Source organism: Uloborus diversus, chromosome 8, assembly GCF_026930045.1.
Source record: "Uloborus diversus isolate 005 chromosome 8, Udiv.v.3.1, whole genome shotgun sequence".
NCBI classification, from domain to species: domain Eukaryota; kingdom Metazoa; phylum Arthropoda; class Arachnida; order Araneae; family Uloboridae; genus Uloborus; species Uloborus diversus.
Window position 1 is genome coordinate 28,972,002 of NC_072738.1, and position 21,036 is coordinate 28,993,037.

At 33.7% G+C, this 21,036-nt stretch overlaps 1 protein-coding gene across 2 annotated transcripts in view; it reads left to right on the forward strand.

Annotated features, from left to right (window-relative positions):
• Positions 1–20,545, forward strand: part of LOC129227800 (neurogenic locus notch homolog protein 1-like) — a gene marked incomplete at its 5' end in the record, with an annotated part of 35,859 nt that extends 15,314 nt beyond the window's left edge. Inside the window, 4 exon segments of one of the 2 annotated variants that reach the window (XM_054862411.1) lie at positions 5,246–5,301; positions 11,649–11,748; positions 12,500–12,575; positions 20,024–20,545. In XM_054862411.1, coding sequence (XP_054718386.1) covers positions 5,246–5,301; positions 11,649–11,748; positions 12,500–12,575; positions 20,024–20,203 — 412 coding nt within the window. 2 annotated transcript variants of the gene reach the window in all.
• Between the last annotated feature and the right edge of the window lie 491 nt (positions 20,546–21,036).

The window sequence follows — 21,036 nt, forward strand, 5'->3', positions numbered from 1 at the left end:
ACCATCAAATTCCAGTTCGCGAACAGGACATACCAAAAACAGCAGTCACTACTCCATTCGGTCTGTTTGAATATTTATATATGCCGTTCGGGTTAATCAATAGTGCAGCTACCTTTCAACGTTTTGTTCATAATATACTTATGGGACTGAACTTTTGTGTTCCATACTTCGATGACGTCTTAGTTGCTTCTAGGGATGAAGAAGAACATCTTCAACATCTTCGAGAAGTATTTCAAAGATTTTCAAACTATGGTATACGACTCAATGCTTCAAAAAGTGTTTTGGGTGAATCTACTGTATCATTTTTAGGTCATAAAATTAGCGCTCATGGAATTACGCCACTTCCAGACAAAGTATCCGCAATAAAAGATTTTCCTCAACCAAGTACAATAAAAGAGCTGCGACGTTTCCTCGCTATGCTAAATTTTTACAGAAGATTTATTCCACACGCTGCTGAAACTCAAGCTATTCTGAACGAATATTTAAAAGGTGCTAGCAAAAATGATAAACGTAAAATAGAATGGACAGAAACATCATTAGCTGCCTTTCTCAAAGCAAAAAACGACTTAGCTGAAGCAACTACTCTAGCGTTTCCTTCGCATTCAGCGTTGCTTGCTATCGTTGCAGATGCATCTGACTTAGGTATGGGAGCTGCGTTACAACAGTTAGTATCTGGTTCTTGGCAACCCCTTGCTTTCTATTCAAAGAAACTATCGCCAGCACAGCAAAAATATAGTGTTTACGATAGAGAACTGTTAGCTGCCTATTCAGCCATAAAATACTTCCGACACATGGTCGAAGGTCGTCCATTCATTCTGTTTACTGATCACAAGCCCTTAACCTTTGCATTTCAACAGAAGTCTGACAAATGTACTCCCAGACAATTGCGTCATTTGGACTTCATTGGACAGTTCACGACAGATATTCGCCATATTAACGGTCTCGAAAATTCAGTAGCCGATGCACTTTCACGTGTTGAAATTTCACATATCGACTCGTCAGCATCAATCGATTATAAGAAAATGGCTCTTGCACAAAAGAAAGATACTGGTCTTCAGGACATTATTTCGGGAAATTCAACTACATCGTTAGTGCTAAAACCACTCCCTGTGGCTGACTCTTCATATGACCTGCAATGCGATGTCTCAACAGGCCGCATTCGTCCTGTAGTACCTGAACATTTTCGCCGACCTATATTTAATGCGTTACACAACCTTTCACATCCTGGTGTTCGTGCAAGTTTGAGATTGATACAAGAACGATTCGTATGGCCTTCCATGAAAAAAGATGTTACTACCTAGGCTCGATCATGCATTCAGTGCCAAAAATCTAAAGTCACTCGACATACACGAAGTGAGTTAGGATGTTTTAAGCCGCCTGATGCAAGATTTGAGCACATTCATATCGACTTAGTTGGTCCTCTTCCGCCATCCGATGGATTCCAGTATTGCCTTACCTGTGTGGACAGATACTCGAAATGGCCCGAAGCTTATCCTTTAAGTGACACCTCTGCTGCTACAGTAGTAGAAACTTTGTATGCTGGCTGGATTGCGCGATTTGGCGCTCCGCTACGAATTACAACGGATCAAGGAGCTCAATTTGAATCTTCTCTTTTCACAGCATTAAATGATTTACTGGGTACTGTACGGCATCGTACTTCACCGTACCACCCCGAATCAAATGGATTAGTGGAACGCTTCCACAGAGATTTAAAAAATGCTATTCGAGTTCATGCCAATCCTCGTTGGACAAAGATTTTACCCACTATTCTCATTGGTTTCCGTGCAGCTTGGAAGGAAGAATTACGTGCTACAGCATCTGAAATGCTGTATGGAGTTCCTATACGAATTCCGGGAGAATTTCTTTCTCCGACAAGCTCTCCTCCTGATCCTGCAACATTTATTGGACGATTGAAGGATGACATGCGAAACATGCGCCCTGCGTCACCTAAGTGTCAAAACAAAACCGTGTTCATAAGCAAAGACTTGAAAACCTGTACTCATGTTTTCTTACGAACTGACAGGATAAAGAAAAGTCTTGATCCACCTTATGAAGGACCATATGAAGTTCTTGATCGAAAAGATAGAGTTTTTCAACTTCGTATCAAGAATAGAACAGTTTATGTAAATATTGATAAGCTAAAACCAGCTTATATCAGCCAAAGTGATATTACTCCAACCTCTCACATTTCGCCAGTCGCACCATTATCTCCCGCAAATGTTGAATCCGAAAAAGAGCAACCTAACAAGGACAGCACTGCTTCCGATTCTTCAGTAATAACTACTAGATCTGGAAGAAGAATACGTTTTAAGCCCTGCTACAAGTAATTTTGTCGCGGTCGCTGGAGGGGGACTACCTGTAACGGACAGGAAAATCTTCCATCGAGCTAAAAGATAGAGCGAAGACTTGCAGGCGTTGCGTTGCAAGAAGAAAAATAATAACTTTAACTTTCAATTTAGAATTCGATAAATAATAAATTTAACGAAGATAGCGGAATAAGTTTGGTGTAAAAAAGGCGCTTGATAATTTTGGTGATTGATTGTAAATAAATGTATATATTTATGTTTTTTTAATTCTGCGGCTTAATATTTTTATTTATTCAACCTTCTGATTAATTGTTTGATGTTCGATGATAATAATATTCAATACATCGACAGTGTGCTCCTCGAAGCGATGTTTCAAAAGTCGATGTGGTTCTTTTTCTATTCCAATTTTAAGAACAAAATTATCATAAGATGGACGAGTAAATTACGAAATTATCATAACGTGGAATCGTAACATGGGCACAAGCCAATAGGCGAGAAAATTCACCATACATTATTTGTAAACATACAGACGAACCAAAAGACCTTTTAATTTTCTATTATGGGCAAAGCCATTCGGGTACCACTAGTCCTAAATAAATCAGAAATCTCCCCGGTTATAGCCAGTCATGTTTTTGGAATCTTCAGAGAAAACTTAGGTAGATTTAAGTATTAGCTTGGCACCTTCCTGATTTGCCAAGAAAGCTCCTGAAGCATTATTGCAATCATGGCCAAAGCGAAGACAGATTTGCAAGTAAGTAACAAGCATCTCACTTGCCTACGGCAGAATCCAGAAACTTATTCGCTCCCATGGGGAGCTTAGTCAATTCAAGCCGATACACCTACTAAATACACTCAGTTAATCTTTAAACTGGTAGCTAAAATATTTTTTATAAAGCAGTGGAAGGTCTGCTTTCGTGGAAGTTATAGTAATTCAGGTCACCTTTTGGGACAAAGATGCTTAATTTTTGCAGGAAATTGGTGAAAACCTGTGAAATCCCGAAACGTTCCATGGTAATAATAAGTAAAGTTTCGGAATGTTTTTAGTGAATGCTTTTCCCGCTATCCGGCTGTTTTTTTTAATAATCTTCTGTTAATATGTTTTGCATAATTGAATTTTTTCATGAAATCATTTGATTGTTTTTGTGTAACAGAGTCATCCCATGTCAATGGACCTAGGTTCCTCGCTTGACCATCTTCGATTTGGATGAAATTTTATAGAGATGTGGAGATGTGCTTTTGAGAAACTAACCTATGAAAATTTTCAGCTTTCTAGATCCAAATCCTGAGAATCTAGGATCTACGAAAACTGTGATCCAAAATGGTGGATTTGCTTTTGGTGCCAAAGTGCCAAGTTTAGACTTAGTTTACAAAAAAATTTTCACGCTGGAAACCTGAAATTTTAAGCGTTTGAAGTTCGTTTGGCCGCTAGTATATTCAAGGATTTTTGTGAATTTGAGTTCGTTAGATTTTGTATAGCATGCGCGCGAACTTGTGAAAAAGCACGATGGGGAAATTTTCCCCTGGATTTTAAGTTGTCATAAAATTTGAACAAAAATAGTTCAAAAGCTCGTGCTTCCTGATTCTATTTGAAAAATACTTGTTTTTAATGGGTTACCGTTGCAGAGTTTAAATATGCATTTTCTGAAATATATTGTCATCCAAAGTGGCTATCAAAACCGTTCAAGTAGAAAATAGCCTTATTTCAAAGCGCTATAGCTCAAGCTTGTCACCTCGCATCTTCTTTTCGTTAACACCATTAGAAAGGACATATTTTTTACTTTAAAAATAGTTTTTCTTTACGATGGTGTTCTTTCAGATAAGCATAAAAAATGAGCTTGAAAAACTGTTGGTCGTTCGCAAGAAAATCTCGTTCTACAAGTAAATAAAGAATGGTGAATGCCGTGGACACCGACTAATAGGGATTTTTCAACTGTTATTTGTTAGAAGTAGGTTTTTAATTCTCTTTTAAAACATTCTTTTGCAAATTAAATATGACAGAAACAGAAAAATATCCTGTTCTGGAAGCAGACTGACACATCAGACAAAACAAGATAATTTTCTTTTTCTAAGACTATCGCAGATCAGTTTCTCCACTTAATTGTTTGGTCTCGTATTTTGTTTATTCCTTTTTTTTGAGCTGTATATTTTCAGTAAACAATATTCTTCAACAATAATCTTCTTTAACAAATTTCTTTAAACAATAGTGACAACTACAGTCTGGCTCTAAAAGATGATGTGCGAAGTAATAAACAATTAACTGTATTAAAATGTGGAGAAGGCTAATCGGTTTCGTTCCTAATTACAATTTATGGCGTTGTAACAATGTAAGAAGTGATCCTCTTTTAACCCAAGCATGAATAAGTTCTTCCAAGTTCCAAGACCTTTAGGCTATTTGAAACACTCAACGCATCAATACACAGTTGAAGTCGCTACAAAATTTTGGTGTCGTATAGTTTGATTTTTATTTTCCCAACTGTGACTAATTTTCAACACCGCTTTATATTTTAAAAATCCTTCAATAATTTTATTTCAGAAGTTTAATTGTATTAGAGGATATGAGATCTTTTCGTTTATTTTTTTTGTATGTGCACAAGGCCCTAATATACCTTTTGTGACATAAATTATAATGTATGTATTTCCACGTTCCAAATACCGAATTCCATGTTTCCGCGAACAAAAAAAAAAAAAAAAAAAACCTTTGGGAACTAGTTTCTTTTAGAACAAGAACGTTTCACGTGCCAAATTTCTCTGCAATTCCCCCTAAATTCTGAAAAATAGTTCTTCTGGTGCCTAAAATGATTTCCCGGATCCTATGGTCTTTGAATTTTTGTCAGTCTCTGCATATAACTACCAAACACACGTTCTGAACTTGTTATCTTTTAAAACGTACGTTTCTTATGTTTTTATTTTATTAATATGCATTTTTTTTTAAATTCTAGCTGTGGCAGTTCTTACACTGGTTATTTATGTAATTCTACAAATGCTGCACTGATGGGTAAGTTGTCTGCATACTTAAACGTACAGGGTGTCCTGAAAAAGACTGACTGTTTTCAAACATTTATAACAGGAGAATGATTAATGATAAAAAAAATATTTTTTTTTCACAAAATTCATGTGGTGGACCGTAAGTTTTGTCCCCCCAGAGTTCCAAATTTTAGTTCAATTTTTTTTCCACAAATGGCGCTGCAGACAGTAAGCCTCTAAGTCAAAAAATAATTTTTGGAATTCACCGATTTTTCCTCCGATTACGACATGTGGTTGCAGCCGGCGGCAGGCATTTTGAATATATTGTTGTGTAATTTTGTTTATTAGAAACATTTTTCGAAAAACTATGATGTAATTATCTGTCTTTCTTTGATTTACGGTCTTACAATCTGAAGCGCCATCTGTTGGAAAAGTTTTGCACCAAAATTTGGAACTTTGGGGGGACGAATCTTACGGCCCACCACATGAATTTTCTGCCAAAACTAATTTTTTATCATTAACCATTCTCCTGTTATAAATTTTTGAAAACAGTCAGTCTTTTTCAGGACACCCTGTATCATTTTCTATCTTCATACAACACTTGCAATCTTCAGCTTAAAGCGTTAGGATAAGCTATGGTAGACCGACTAGTGAATGAGACTTAAGAGCAGTTTCATTTTCATTTTTGGAGGATAGAAATGGAAAAAAAGTGCCCCAGCCCAATGAATGAACATATCAACTAGTGGATTTTGTAGCCGTTTTCTTTTTGAAAATGTGCTCTCTTAAAAAATTCCAGCGATTTTAACTCAGACTGAGTAAATTTTCACTCCTTTCCTTTATTGAAAACGCACTTTCCTTATAGGAGTGAATTTCATTCCTTTTGCGGAGCGGTTATTTTCACTCCTTTTGGATAAGCTAATTTCACTCCTTTTTGATAAGTGTTTTTCACTCTTTTTTAAGACTAAATTAATATCCTAAATGAGTGGCTGCTTTCCGTTTTGGAAAGCCGCTATTTCACTCTTTTTCAGAATAAAATAGGTAAAATCATTTCACTCTCATTTGGTGAAATTGTTTTTTAGACGTGTTTTCATGTGCTTATGCTGTGTATTTGAATTTAAAACTGTTTTTTAAACTGTTATTTCATTTGAGAAAAAAAAATTCGTTTTTAAGTTAAAAAAATGAAAAAAAAAAACTGTTTTTAGTGTTTCCGAAGAGGATGCACAAAAACTGTATGGTAAGTACGAAGAATTTTCTTTTTTATTAAAACTTTAACTGGTAAAATTTCTTGAACTACACGTATATCGTTACAAATCACCCACGTGCACTATTACGTACATTTCCCAATCTAAAGATTAAAATAAAATTAAAAAACCCACACAGTTCCAAATAAATAGATTTAAAATTTTGAAACTCTATATTGATATTCTCGGTGTGCCTTTTAACATTAATAATGTTTTAAAAGTTACATCAGTCGAAATTAATTTAAAAAGTCACTCATAAATTGTGACAAGATACGTTTGAATTCAATTTTGTTTCTTCGGGGCCATTCATTAATTAAGTAAGCACAATTTTGGCAATTTTTGACATTCCCTTCTCCCTATGTAAGACTCCTCCCCCCCCCCCAAATCTTACGTAAGATTCTTTTTTTTCTTTACAATAATAAAATAACAAATATTACATCACTGGGATTGTTCTTAAATTAACTATCATTATTTTTTTTATTTTTTTTTAAACATTTTTGAGTAAAGAAATGTAAGGAATCTAGACCGAATGTTTTTTCGACACATAATTTTTGTATATGATGCGATAATAATTAAAAATAAGACATGCAAAACACAGTGCGATTCTTTTATTATATTTTACACGTTTCATTCTTCGAAACACAAGTAAAACACAGCTCATCCTATAATGCATACTTTTACCTTTCTGAAGCAAATGAAATATAATATTTGCCAAACCACTTGACCGCGGATTTCTAATATAAATTTTTCCACCCCCTCCCCCTCAGGACCCTTACTTAATTAATGAATGGCCCGCTACACATATGAATGAGTGTATTACACAAAGTTTATGATACTCTTTAAAGTTTATTATACACAAAAACAATATTTGATTAATTTAAAATATACGCAGTGGTTGGAGCTCCGATCATCGGGAGCGGATTCGGTATCCGACCTATAGATTTGCGCATGGTCGGGTCTGTAACATCTGCCTAAAATACATATACAGTACACACACACTAGTACACACAAGATGGTGACGACTGTTTCCATTGTCATATTTCTGATTCGATGACCGAAACAAAATTGTTGATGAAAGTTTCATTAATTTGGAAGAAAAAGTTACAAAAAGTTCGCCGTAACATTGCACGTGGGTGATTTGTAACGATATACGAGCAGTTCAAGAAATATTAACAGTTAAAAGTTTTAATAAAAAAGAAAATTCTTCGCACTTACCATGCAGTTTTTGTGCATTTCCTTCAGAAACCTCATTGGGAAACAAATATTGTTTTAATGCATTAAATGAAGACATTTAGATAGCGACATTCACTTGGTATTCGCGACCAACGTTAGTTAAGCCGAACGTGGAGGTATAGAAGATTCTCCCTAAACAAAATCACGTGACAGAATCGAACCAATGAAAATGTTTTTGAGTCCTTCTTTTAAAGAATGTTTTTATTTTTCGCTCTTCAAAAGGAGTGTTTCCGAATTTCACGCCAATAAAGAAAAGTTTTAGTCTTGGTTTTTTCGTAAAGCGTCTTTTTTCGATAAAGCTAGCACTCAGAAGGAATGAATGCACCCGCAATAGATTTCACTCTTTTTAAGAATTATTTTTTCGTTCTTTTGAATTAAGAGTGTGGATGGTGCTATTGTCAGTTCAACTAAGGAAAATGTTTTGGATTGTTTTTCTTTCTGAAAGATACACCTACTGGGTGTTGTTAATTTTCTCGTCGGTCTAGCCAGTCTATATTTAGAGATATTTTCATAAATAAATAGTTTAAAAAATGTTAAACAAAATTATTAATATTTCCAGGTAAAAATCTGCCGTTCTAAGAGTTAAATGTCGTATCTGCAGCCAAGTTCAAATTGAGAATTATCCGTTCAAAATTTTGCATCTCCAGGTACTTGATTCAGATGCAACTTTTTCAGAATTGTTTTAAAAAATATTTACCATCGATAACTGACTATAAAACATTGTATTTAGGTGGAATATGTGACAAAGAACCACCTGGTGACCATAACTTAATTTTGATAAAAAGTGCAGATACGACTTTTGTGCTTAGCACAACGTTATTGTAGTACTTATTGCCTACTAACTGCAGTAATTGGATAGTATTCTTATTTTTTGAGCTTTAATGTAACTTTTCTCATGAAACTTAGTTTAATAAAATATACAAAGCATTCCTTATTTCTCTGAATTATTGTTTTCAGCTATGTTTCTTCATTTCAGTTCAGTGAAAATTCAAAATTAATGATATTCTGCGCGTGTCAACATCTGGGGGTAAAGATTCTATTTTGCACATCGTAAGAGTGGAACAATTTCGTTGTTTAACCTTTAATTATTTGCTCTTAAATGTGCCACAGCATGCTTTTAAAATTACCAAGGAACCGCACAAATACCGTAATAAGGTAAAAAGTTGAAATAGGTAGCAATCGAAGGAGCATCTTGAAACATATTTTTGACGCAAAAATAATTTGCCTTTGTGCCCTCGTTATATCGAAATATAAAGTCTGAAATTCGGGCAAAATTTTAAGAAAAGAGTTAAAGACTTAGGAAGAATGAAGATACCAATTTCTCGCTGACGATTTCATCATCTACATATGGTACGACATCCATCTGCAAAGCGTGTAAAAGATGTATCATCCATCCCTTTACTCACAAAAACCCGCTAAACTTGGCGACCTTTCTCAAAATTTTGGCAGACTTCAAAACCATGTATTTTGATAACAGGGGCAAGAGGGAAACTAATTTATGCATCCAAAAACATGTTTCACTATACTCTTTAAAATGATATTAATTAATTAATTAATTAACTTAGTTTCATTATTACACTATTGTGTGGTTTCCTGGTTAGGACTACATAGCGGCTCTCAATGCGTAAATTGCCCTTTCAAAAACTTAACAGTGCAGCACAAGCTTGTAAAAAGTGATGTATGATTTTTAAGCTTATTATATTCTTGTTGTGATACCCTATTATACTCTTGTGTGAATTATTTCTGCATTATCGTGAGAGTCGCTTGTCAACAGATCATTTTCCGTATTTTAAGTTCCCAAAACACTAATAGTGTACTTGTGTAGAATCAAAGATTAGTTACTCAAATGCACAGTTGGTTTTATTTAAGAGTTATGTTAAAGGTATCCAAAAAAAAAACGAAAAACTTATTACAAATAAATCCCTTCTGTTTTGAAAATTCAACCTATTATTTTAATAGTTTCCGTCTTTCAACGCAATAAGCGTTTTAATAGTTTTGAGAACTAGTCTTCGATTCTCTTCGAATATTAGGCAAAGTGATAGGAGAAAGATATACTATAATAATCTTAGCACACAAAAACAAAAAAACAAGTAAGAGAACCGATGAAATCATCAAGAAATATTGGGACATTTTCGTTTCAACTGATATTACATCGTCAAGATATATGGATGTTCTTTAAGACTTCGTGTGAAAAAGTACTAGTGCCTTCGACTAGCACTTTTTTCTCTAAGTTCAAAGTGTCAAGTCAAAAGTTCATTTAAAAAGTGCTCAACATTCTTAAGATGCGTGAAATACACCGCCAGCTCAGTCATTTCCAGCCGAGGACTGCAGTTTCGTGCTTATTAGCACTCATCAGCCCGGCATAGGAAAGTGACTCAGCTGGAGATGGAAAACCTCTTAAGGAAGCCAAGAGTGCGAAACAAACTGGTAGCTAATATAGAATTAGCAGACCAGATGAGTGACCGAAGCAATGGTTCGGTTCAACTCGAAGATTGAACGCGAGGCATGGTATCTTCAGTAAATTACCGCCCATTAGCCAGGGCTAAAGCAGAAATACGTGAAATACACCGCCAGCTCAGTCATTTCCAGCCGAGGACTGCAGTTTCGTGCTTATCATCACGCCCGGCACTCATCAGCCCGGCATAAAACCGACCCGGTGTTGAACCGAACCATTGCTTCGGTCACTCGTCTGGTCTGCTAATTCTATATTAGCTACCAGTTTGTTTCGCACTCTTGGCTTCCTTAAGAGGTTTTCCATCTCCAGCTCAGTCACTTTCCTATGCCGGGCTGATGAGTGCTAATAAGCACGAAACTGCAGTCCTCGGCTGAAAATGACTGAGCTGGCAGTGTATTTCTGCATTAGCCCTGGCTAATGGGCGGTAATTTACTAAAGATTCTTAAGATGGCTCTGCTCAAAATTTTAAATATAGCTGTAATTCAAAGTTTGGTGACCCGTTAATATTTTTAATAAAAGTTTAAATAAAAGACTCAAGTTATTTTTTTTTTTTATTATTCCACTGAAAACTTGGGAAACTTTTTTATAAAAGCAGCAATTTTTAAGATCTATTTCAATCATGAGTTACTTACAGTCCACTCGCGCTACAACGCGATTCGACTTACGCGAAGTGGTTATAACGCGAGGTTCTCACGAGCAACTAATTTTAGAGCTAAAGCGTATTCCTAGCCCACAACGCGAAAATTTTCGGTAGGTTAATTTCGGCTGAAAACAGAAATTTAATTCATCAGTCTTTCTTGTTCTTCCTCTGATTCTGACTTGTATGTGCTGTCAGGGGAAGACTGATAACGATCTGATCCGCAGCATAAATAATCATCATCTTCATATCCATACTTTAAGTTATAAATATAATTACTGTATCTACTGTACAATACTATTATAGTACTGCATTTTATTATTACATAATACTATACGCTCCGTACTGTTTTATTTTATGTCTCTTTCTCCAGTTGATCATTGAATTTGTGCATCGTAACAATATTTTGTGTTGAATAATACATATTTTTCAGATACAGTGAAAATTCACTTCTTTTCGTAAGAAATAATAATACATAGTTAAAAAATGTTTTAAAGCAGTTTGAGAAGTGATTACTAGTGCCAATGTTTAAAAAAAATGCGTTTATATACCCTTTTCCACAACGCGAAATTTCGACTTACGCGAGGGATCTTGGAACTCATCCCTCGCGTAAGTCGAGACTAGACTGCATGACAAAAATATGCAACAGGAAGCTTAATGTATTTTGCACAAGAAAAAGGTGGCGGCACAAAGTGGTTACGTTGGGTAAACTTCTTCTTCAGTTGCCTTAAATAATAAGGAAGTTGTGTTTAAAAATCATGAAAAAGTGGGGAACTTTACAGTATGTTAACAATGTGTTAAAACATTCACAGACTACAAGAAAAAAGGCAATCAAAAGGCAGCTGCAGTAGGAGGAGTTCTTGGCGCACTTCTGCTTATCACTTTAGTGGCTGGTTACTTACTCTGCAGAAGGTACGTGCAATCAATATTTCAAAATCTTCCCACTCATTATTAAAGCTATTTCATCCAAATATTTTAAGATGTTCTCCTTCTCGTTTCATACCAATTTTCTTCTACTTTATTTACTGCAATATTGTTTTAAAGAATGATTTGCTTATAAATGAAACTTAGCTGTTACAAAATTTCCAACATTATTTTCTTTTTAAAAAGGTGTAAAAAAGAAGAAAATAAGTTGTTTTGAAAAATTGTTTCAGAACATTGTAAATAAAATTCATCAGAAACCAGTCACACGAAATAACTGCTTTCTTTTATATGCTTTTTGCAGAAAGCAAAATAAGTCTGTCCTTTTCATTTCACTTTTTACATATCTCTCTAATTTCGTTTAAAAACTGCATTTCGAACACATTTAATCGATTTGATTTTTCCAGCACAGAAATGAAATAATTCTCTTAATTTCTGACTGCCAGCGCCGAGACACATAGCAGTAAAAGGTTTATTTCAAAATTATTCCAATAGCACAGGATTCCATCATTAATACTTAAACAAGGATTAGCAAACGGAAAAAACCATATTACCTGAAACATATTATTTTTTATTATTTATTTCTAAAAACATTTCTGCATCTATCTGTTGTTTTTTTAGTTTTTATGCTTAGTCTCAAATCAGCTATCAAATCGTTTATTTTACTTTTATAGTTCTTAGAAATCCTGATTTCCGGCATTTTTTGAATTCATTTTTTCTGTTTGGTTCAATTTAATTACAGATTGCAGAAAAGAATAGATGAAAATGATTCTTATTCACAAAGACAGCGCAATATCTTTACAGAAATAGTAAGTAAGGTATGATATAAACGTTTTCTAAAACGGTTTGGAGCTATAATGGATATGTTCTCGTTTATTTTTCTTTTAATTTAAGAAAGTAATTTATTAATTTCAATCATATTTCCAAAATTAACTCCTTCTGTGAACTATCATTTGTCGCGAACAATCGGAACTATTTTTTAAGTTTTTTTTATCATTTAATCTGCTGTTTTTTTTTTTTTTTTTTTTTGAAACTGTATGAAACTTACATAAATCTGATAAAAAAAGAAATTTGTTAATTTTCTTGGTTTTTAATTTTTATTTCAATACATTTCGCCATTTACGCTACTAAAACTTGAATATGGTTAAAAATAAATTTGTAATTCTTAAAATTAAATATTTCTGTTTTAGGTAGATTATTCGATATTATATGTTTTGAATTATTAATAGTTAAGGAATAAAAATATTGCATATATTTAACACCGTGTTAATCACTGCAGATCTAATTCTTTTAATGATCAATTTGGGAGGATTCTCCTCCTCTATTTTGAAAATTTTGAATTTATGTTCACACACACAATTAAAAAAATACATAAAAAATAAATAAATTTAAAAACTCTAAACTCGACGTTTCCAAAAAAAAAATAAATAAATAAATAAATCTATATATATAAAAATCTCATGTCACGATGTTTGTTCGGGGTAAACTCCGAAACTACTGAACCGATTTTTATCAAATTTCATACGTATCTGTAATTTGGTCCAACTTAAAAGATAGGATGGTTTTTATAATTTTCTATTGCAAATCAAATGTTTATTTTACATTAATAGTGTGCACTGATTGTTTGGTTCTGTAAATTCTTAATAGATGGCGCTGTAAGTTGATTTATCCTCAAAAATTTTATTCTTGAGTTAATTAAAACTTGCAAATGATACTATATTACGGATATTGATGGTTATGAACAATATTGCCGTAGAAAGGGGGAATATAGAGGCCACATCTTTCAATCTAAACGTCAAATTCTACAAATCAAGTTGAAATTGATAAACAGAGGATAGTTCCATACTCACCATTTCTTTTAAAAACGTATGAGGCTCATATAAATGTCGAGTTTTGCAGTTCCGTGAAATCCATTAAATACATTGTCAAATAAGTTATTAAAGGTATTTATTATGTTGAATTTGAGGTAAGAGATATTGACGAAATAACACAATGAGCGATGAGTGGATATATAAGCAGCAACGAAGCTATCTGGCTTAACTTTATACGAAAGACACCCTTCTGAACAGCAACTTGCAACACATCTTGAAAACGGTCAACGAGTATATTTTACCGAAGATATTTTTTACGAAGAGCACTTGAACCACCAAAAACGACCCTTTTTTTCTTTTTTTTTACATTGTTAAAAAGCTAATGTGTTTGGCCCAATTCTCAGAAATAAAATTATTTACCAATGTTCCACGCTATTTTGCATGCACTGTAAACAAATTCGAAATGTCACTGATTATTTCCGTGGAATATGTTGGGATTTCACAGGTTCTCAACAATTTTATTTGGAAATCAAGTATCTGCTTCAAAAAGTTTCCTGATTTGCTACAAACGTAATGAATGCAGACTTCTCACCGTTGCGAAAAATATTTTAATTTTCCAGTTTAATGATTATTTGAGCGTATTTCTTAAGTGTATCGGCTTCAGTTCGATCATGTTCAGTCTACATTGACTAAACTCTCAATGAGTGAATAAGCCTCTGGATTCTGTAGCTGTGCAGAAATCGTAAACGAATTAGGCCATGATACTTGCTTGCAAGTCTGTGTTACCTTTCTCCATGCTAGCAGCATTACTGTTGGAGCTTTCTTGGAAAAGTAGAGATGTGTCAAGCTTTGTATTCAGCTTACCTAAGTTTTTTCTGAAGGGTCCAGCGACACGACTGGCTTTTAGCCAAGGAGATAACAGAATTCCTCAAAAAGATTCCCGGAAAATATTAGGAAGGTCAATGAATTTTAGTGACGAACTGACTTCACTACCGTCGTCGTCGTCAGTCCAGATTTACGTAACTCCCTATGGGAACAAAGGAGTCTCTGGATTCCGTAACTTTCGAAGAGTAACAAGCAAGTAGAATTCTTTGTGCATGCCTGAAAGTATTTTTAAGCAGGGGCTATGGTTGCGGTAATGCTTTTGGTACTTTCTTGGTAAGTCGAAAAATATGCCAAGCTATTATTTTTAATCTTACTTCGGTTCTCTTTAAAGGTTTCAGAGAAATGATTGTCTCGAATCAGAGAGGTTTCGGAATTCTTCAAAAAGACTTCAGGATACTTTAAGGAAGGTTTCTGACTTTTAGTGGGATACGCTTCTATTTTTTTCAACGATATGTTACCAGCAGAAATTGGGCGTATTCGCTGCCCATTATTTTTCAGGACGTTTCTTAATTGTTTTTACAGTGTTGAATAAAATCAAAAAAATCATGGAAGCCACGCAAACAAAGAACACAACATTCATCAATCTCGGGCATAGTTAAAAATTAAAGCAAAGCATTGGGACCAAAACTTCATCCAAAATACAGTGAATGTTGTTTTTGCATTTGTTTTCTTTAAACATTCCCTAAAAGACGGGAATATTTGCGGACCGTTAATTGTCGAGTGTTTAATACATAGCACGATGCATTTCGCGAATTGTAATTATTGGTAGCACACAATGATTGGGAGTTGCATCTTCTAATGCAGGTTTTGCATAATGATAAGCAGTATTCGTCATTTGTTTAAGATAATTTTGACGACATAATACCCAACACAATCATCAATTCTGTGGGGAAACTATATAAATTTTATGCTTGAAGATGTACTCCATAGAGTTAAACAAACACACCGATGTCCAAATCTAGATTCTACACCAAAGATGTATAATGAAGCTTTAGTGTTGATTGAAGATTTATACATTTCAATTTCAAATTTGTTGTTTACTCATTATAGTGTGATATCACCTGATCGATTGGTCACCGACATAGTTGACACTGATTTGCAACGAGAAAAAACAGTGCAATGACGCTGTCTTAGCTACAATTACTGTGAAAAATGATCCATTACTGACAACTGAAAAAAAAAATCATAATCAGACTGTGCTGACCGTTGATGCTGCTGAACAAAGCTATACAGTTGTCGATGAAAACAAAGCCGTAAACATTCCAACTGAATTTTTAAATTCTCTGGATATACCAGGAATGCCACTAGACGATTTTCGGTTGAAAATTCGTTCACCAATTATTCTTTTTCACAGTTTAAACCCACCTAGATTACGCAACGGTACACGTTTCTTCATCAAAATTTCAACAATTTTGACGGAAAAGTATGAAAGAGAAATTTTTGTGTTGCCACGTAAGCGATTAATAGCGTCATAATTTTCAAACACATTTAGAAGGCTTCATTTCTGATTTGTTTAGCTTTTGAAAAGACCATAAATGGATTTCAAGACCAAACAATGTCTACTTTCGGTTTGGACTTGAAACATACATGTTTCTCTGATGGGCAACTACAGGGTGTCCTGAAAAAGACTGACTGTTTTCTAAAATTCATAACAATAAAATGGTTAATGATAAAGAAATATTTTTTGCAGAAAATTCATGTGGTTTGCCGTAAGTTTCGTCTCCCAAAGTTCCAAAATTTAGTTCAAGAATTTTCCAATAGATGGCGCAGCAGATGTAAGACCGTAAATCAAAGAAAGACAGAAAATTACATCATAGTTTTTCAAAAAATGTTTTTAATAAATAAAATTTTGCAACAAAATTTTCAAAATGCCTACCGCCGGCTGCAACCACATGTCGCAGTTGGAGGAAAAATCGGTGAATTCCAATAATTATTTTCTGACTTAGAGGCTTACTATCTGCAGCGAGATCTATTGAAAAACTTTTGAACTCAACTTTGGAGCTCTGGGGGATGAAACTTACGGTCCACCACATGAATTTTCTGCAAAAATTATTTTTTCTATCATTAAGCATTTTCCCTTTATACATTTGTGAAAACAGTCAGTCTTTTTCAGGACACCCTGTATCTATTGCCTGCTCACGAGTGGGAAGTTATCATACCTATTCGGGTAAGCAAAAGACAGGTTAAGCAAGAATATTGTGCACAACTTAGTGCTTAGATAATTTTCAGTTTTCAAATAATAGGAAGAATAGATCAGAGTTAATGTTATCTTCCTCATTTATAAAATTTAATTTTTATATGTTTTTAATTTAGTTAATGTATTTTGTAAAAAGTTATTGATTACAAATTATAGATAAATTTAGATGAATGAAATGTAGTGTTCATTCTAAAAGTGTATGTTGGTTTATGTTTAATTTCTACGTTCTGATATATTACAATCAGTTTCGATATTTACTATCACTTTCAAATTATTTTGCTTTTATTTTTGTCCGAAGTCATACTTGCAGAATTTACTGAGCGTAAATATAGTGCTTAAACCATTGAAAATTTAGTTAGTACTTAATAAATTCAATAATTACTTAATTCTGCCTAACACGTACGTTATCAATCTCATTTGTTTTAAAATTGACTACACTATTTTAAGCTTTAATAAAAATATTAATTAGATTCTATCAAAATGTTGAGTAAAAGTATATTTTAATCCAACTACTTCGCCACAGCAACGCGTGACTGGGTCAGCTAGTAAATAAATAAATTAAAAAACATTGGCTTTGTATAATTGTTAAAACTTTTATAATTAAATATCGATAAGCTCCTGCAGGAAACTCTTTTCATTATATGCAAAAAAACTTACTGGTTATTAACTGCCAAAATGTAACCAAAGGTTAACTAGCGCACAGAGAAGCTTTTTGTAAATCTGAAACAGATGTGTGTAATTTAGTTTGTAATTTTAGTTGTTTCAAAATGAGGAGACATTTTTGTCACTCACATTTTTGCATTCATCCCTGAAACAAAACGAAACGGATTATTTTTTTCAAAGTGGAGCCTGGTAGATAAGCCATCATTGTCCTTAACATAGAACATCAATATCTCAGTTACTGGCTTCTACATCAAGAGATGGTGCCATCAGTCATGTATACTTCCACAGTCTGCCCAGGAAACTAATGGGGAGGGAAATTTTCCCTCGTGTCTCGTAAATAACAAGCTGATTTAAAACCAAGCACCCCGTACATTTTCAAGTACGGGGTACAAGTACAAACACTTCATTTTCTCAATGGGTCTGGCATTCAAAGAGAGAACTACATAACTTAAGTCCCAACATTATTTACTTTTACTAACAAGAAACCCTACCCAAGTGTGAATCACCGATTGGAATAAAACTTTGCACATCGATAAAACACATAAGAATATTGAACCCGCGATTTTTACTTTTATCGGCAACAAACACCCTTAACAGGGTGAAATATACCACTAAATATTGAATAATTGAGATATTAGAAGGCACAATAGATTCTTTTTTATTTTTAATTTCAATTACAAAAATTCAAATTTTGATTGATAATTTGAAAAAAAACTAAACAAACTAAAGTTTACGTGATTCAGGATTATACTATTTATCGGGCTAAACCAGTCCTCCCAATCTTACCCCGTAAGGCGACTAGTTGGCATGTCAGAAAAATCGCCTTATTGTCTTCAGCATTTTCGATTTTAATAGAACTTGGCATAAAGGACACATACACTGCAAAAAAAAATCCGAAACGTTACTGGTTATTTCCATGGAACGTTTCGGAAATTCAGAGGTTTTAACCTATTTCCCCGCAAAATCAAGTATCTTCGCAAAAAAGTTTCCAGAATTGCCAAAAGAGACACGAATGCAGACTTTGCACTGGTGTGAAAACTATTTTTGCTACCAGTTTAAAGATTGACTCCGCGTGTTTATTAAGTGCATCGGCTTTAGTTTGATTGAGGCCCATCTGGATTGACTAAGCTCCCAATAGGAGCAAATAAGTCTCTACGATAGCAGCAACGTTGCGAGGCAGGTAATTGCGGGCAAGGATTATGCTCAGTTCTTGCCTGCAATTTTCGCGTAGTCTAGGCCATGAATGGTTTCGAAGCTTTCCTAGTAAATTAGGAGAGTTCTAATCAAATACATTAAACCTATTTCATTTTTCTAGAAGGATCACGACTGGCCTTTATTGACAGGGGAGATTTCCCAATATTTCAGAAAGGTTACTGACTTTTATCGGAAAACGTTCCTGGTTTTTGTAAGATATGTTACTGGTTGAAATTGGGCACATCAGCTGCCTATTATTTTTCAGGAACGTTTCTGAATCGTTTTTACAGTGTATGACAAGATAAGTAATCCTACTAATTTTTGATTTCTATTTTGAAAATTGTTCAAAATATAAGCCACTAAAAAAACTCAAAATGCGCGAAAAAATTAAAAGTGTGTTTTCACAAATAACTGTAACTTCTCTCATAATTACAGTAGAATGAAAAGCCCAAGGGAAAAATATTAAAACTAAAAAATAAAGCTTTCTGTTGAAATATAACATTATTTTCCTTCGATATATTTAAGTTTTAGGGTCATTCACCGTAACGGGGTAATATTGCGATGGATGATTTAGTTTTTCTGACACTAAGCAACCTTAGAAGGAAAGTGTTTAACCTTTTTTCAAATTTTCAATCATTATTTGGTTGTTTATAGTTAAAATTTAAAATAAAAGAATATATTGTACCCTTTAATTTCCAATTATCTAATATTTAGGGGGTAAATTTCACTCCGTTATAGGTGTTTGTTGTCGATAAAAAACTCGAGTTCAATATTTTTAAGTGTTATATCGACGTGCAAAGTTTTATTTCAATCGGTGATGCACACTTTGGTAGGGTTACTTGCAGTGGCATGCACATAAATTTTGGAGTCTGTCACAAACGTCTCTACACATATTTTATCCATACTTCAGGTTCGGGCCCGGACAACTAGTGTCCCTTCTCTCCCCACCCTCCCATGCACGCCCCTGGTTACTTATGAGTGAAAGGTTTACTACTTAGTAAATGTTGCTTTCGGCAATGCTATATCTGTTAATCAACCCGAGTTTAATCAATGTTAGTTTCTCATTTAGTAATTTTTACATTGTTTATTATACATTACATTATAATTTATAATTTTTACTCTCCCTTTACTTATTTTTCTTATAGATATGTTTACAAAATGCTATCTCACACTATTCCATGTTTTTTTTTTTTTTTTTTTTTTGTGATATATTTCGTTTGTAGGTGTTTTTTCTCATTTTATTCAGTTATATGTGTATATTTTTAAAAATCACAGATATTTCTAAGAATTTCTCCAATAAACACAATCGATGATAATTCTTTTACTCTTATTTTAATTGCTTTGCTGAAAGCTTTTGCGATTCTTTGCATTTGACTTATTTGTATTTTTGTCTAAGTGCTCTGTTGAACATTTCTAGACATCCATTATCGTACAATCACAGACCATTAGTTGCTTGCTCAGTAAGTATATTTTTCATTGCACTTGTATTTCTAATTTACTCTTTATGTATGTGCAGACTCGCCAACGCAGCACTGCTGATGATATCGAAGGGAAAAGAGAACAGAGACTTCAAAGCGGTGCGTACCAAAAGGGTTACGGAAGAGGATCTGAAGACGGTTCTTTGGAGCTTCACGAAACGCCTCTGAAAAGAACCAGGGAAAAACAACACGAAAATAAGGCTTACCAAAACGAATGAACTTAGAACACTTAATAAATGTTTCATAACCTGTATGGGAAAAAATATTCATTAAAAACGCAAAACAGTAGTTACTGCCCAAACATGCTGTTACTTTTCAGTTAGAAGAATTGTAACGTATAGCGAAACTTAATATTAAGGACAAAAAATATCTTGAATTTGAAAGTTTTCTCATTGTACTTGACAATAAATCATCTTTCATGATTATGAATGGTGGGATTCAAAATTATTTAAAAAACAAAAAGTTCGTATCTATATTTTTTATTTAATAAAAATCATCTGAGAAGAAATTTTTTTACTTCATTGTCATACATAAATTCATGGAACCATAATGTACATTCATTGAAATAAACATTGGTTATTTGTTAATGTTATGATGTGTTTAATTTTATAATATGATCCTCAATAAGCCAGAAGTATTATTTAATTTAATATGCAAGTAAATTTAAAAAAAAATCTCCGACATGAAACGTATTGTAGAAATGTTTTTTTTTTTCAATAATTGATATTTAAACCCGCCTCCGGTTTTTCATTACAAAACCAAAAATAACTATTTTTATTTACTTCCATATAATTTTGCTTAGAAGCAAATGAATTCAGCATAACAAGAATAGGAATTACGTACCTTATTTCCATTTACATTGTTAATGGTTTAGTCATATATTTAAGGTACAAACTAGAGACAAATGGAGTGTTTACACTACAAAATAATTTTTACACTAAATTTTTAAATTTTACCGGAAAAAGTAAGCGCAACGGCACACCACTTGACTTATGGGGTATGAAATTTACTATTTTTCATTTCCGCGATTCTGTCGAGCTGCATTCAACGC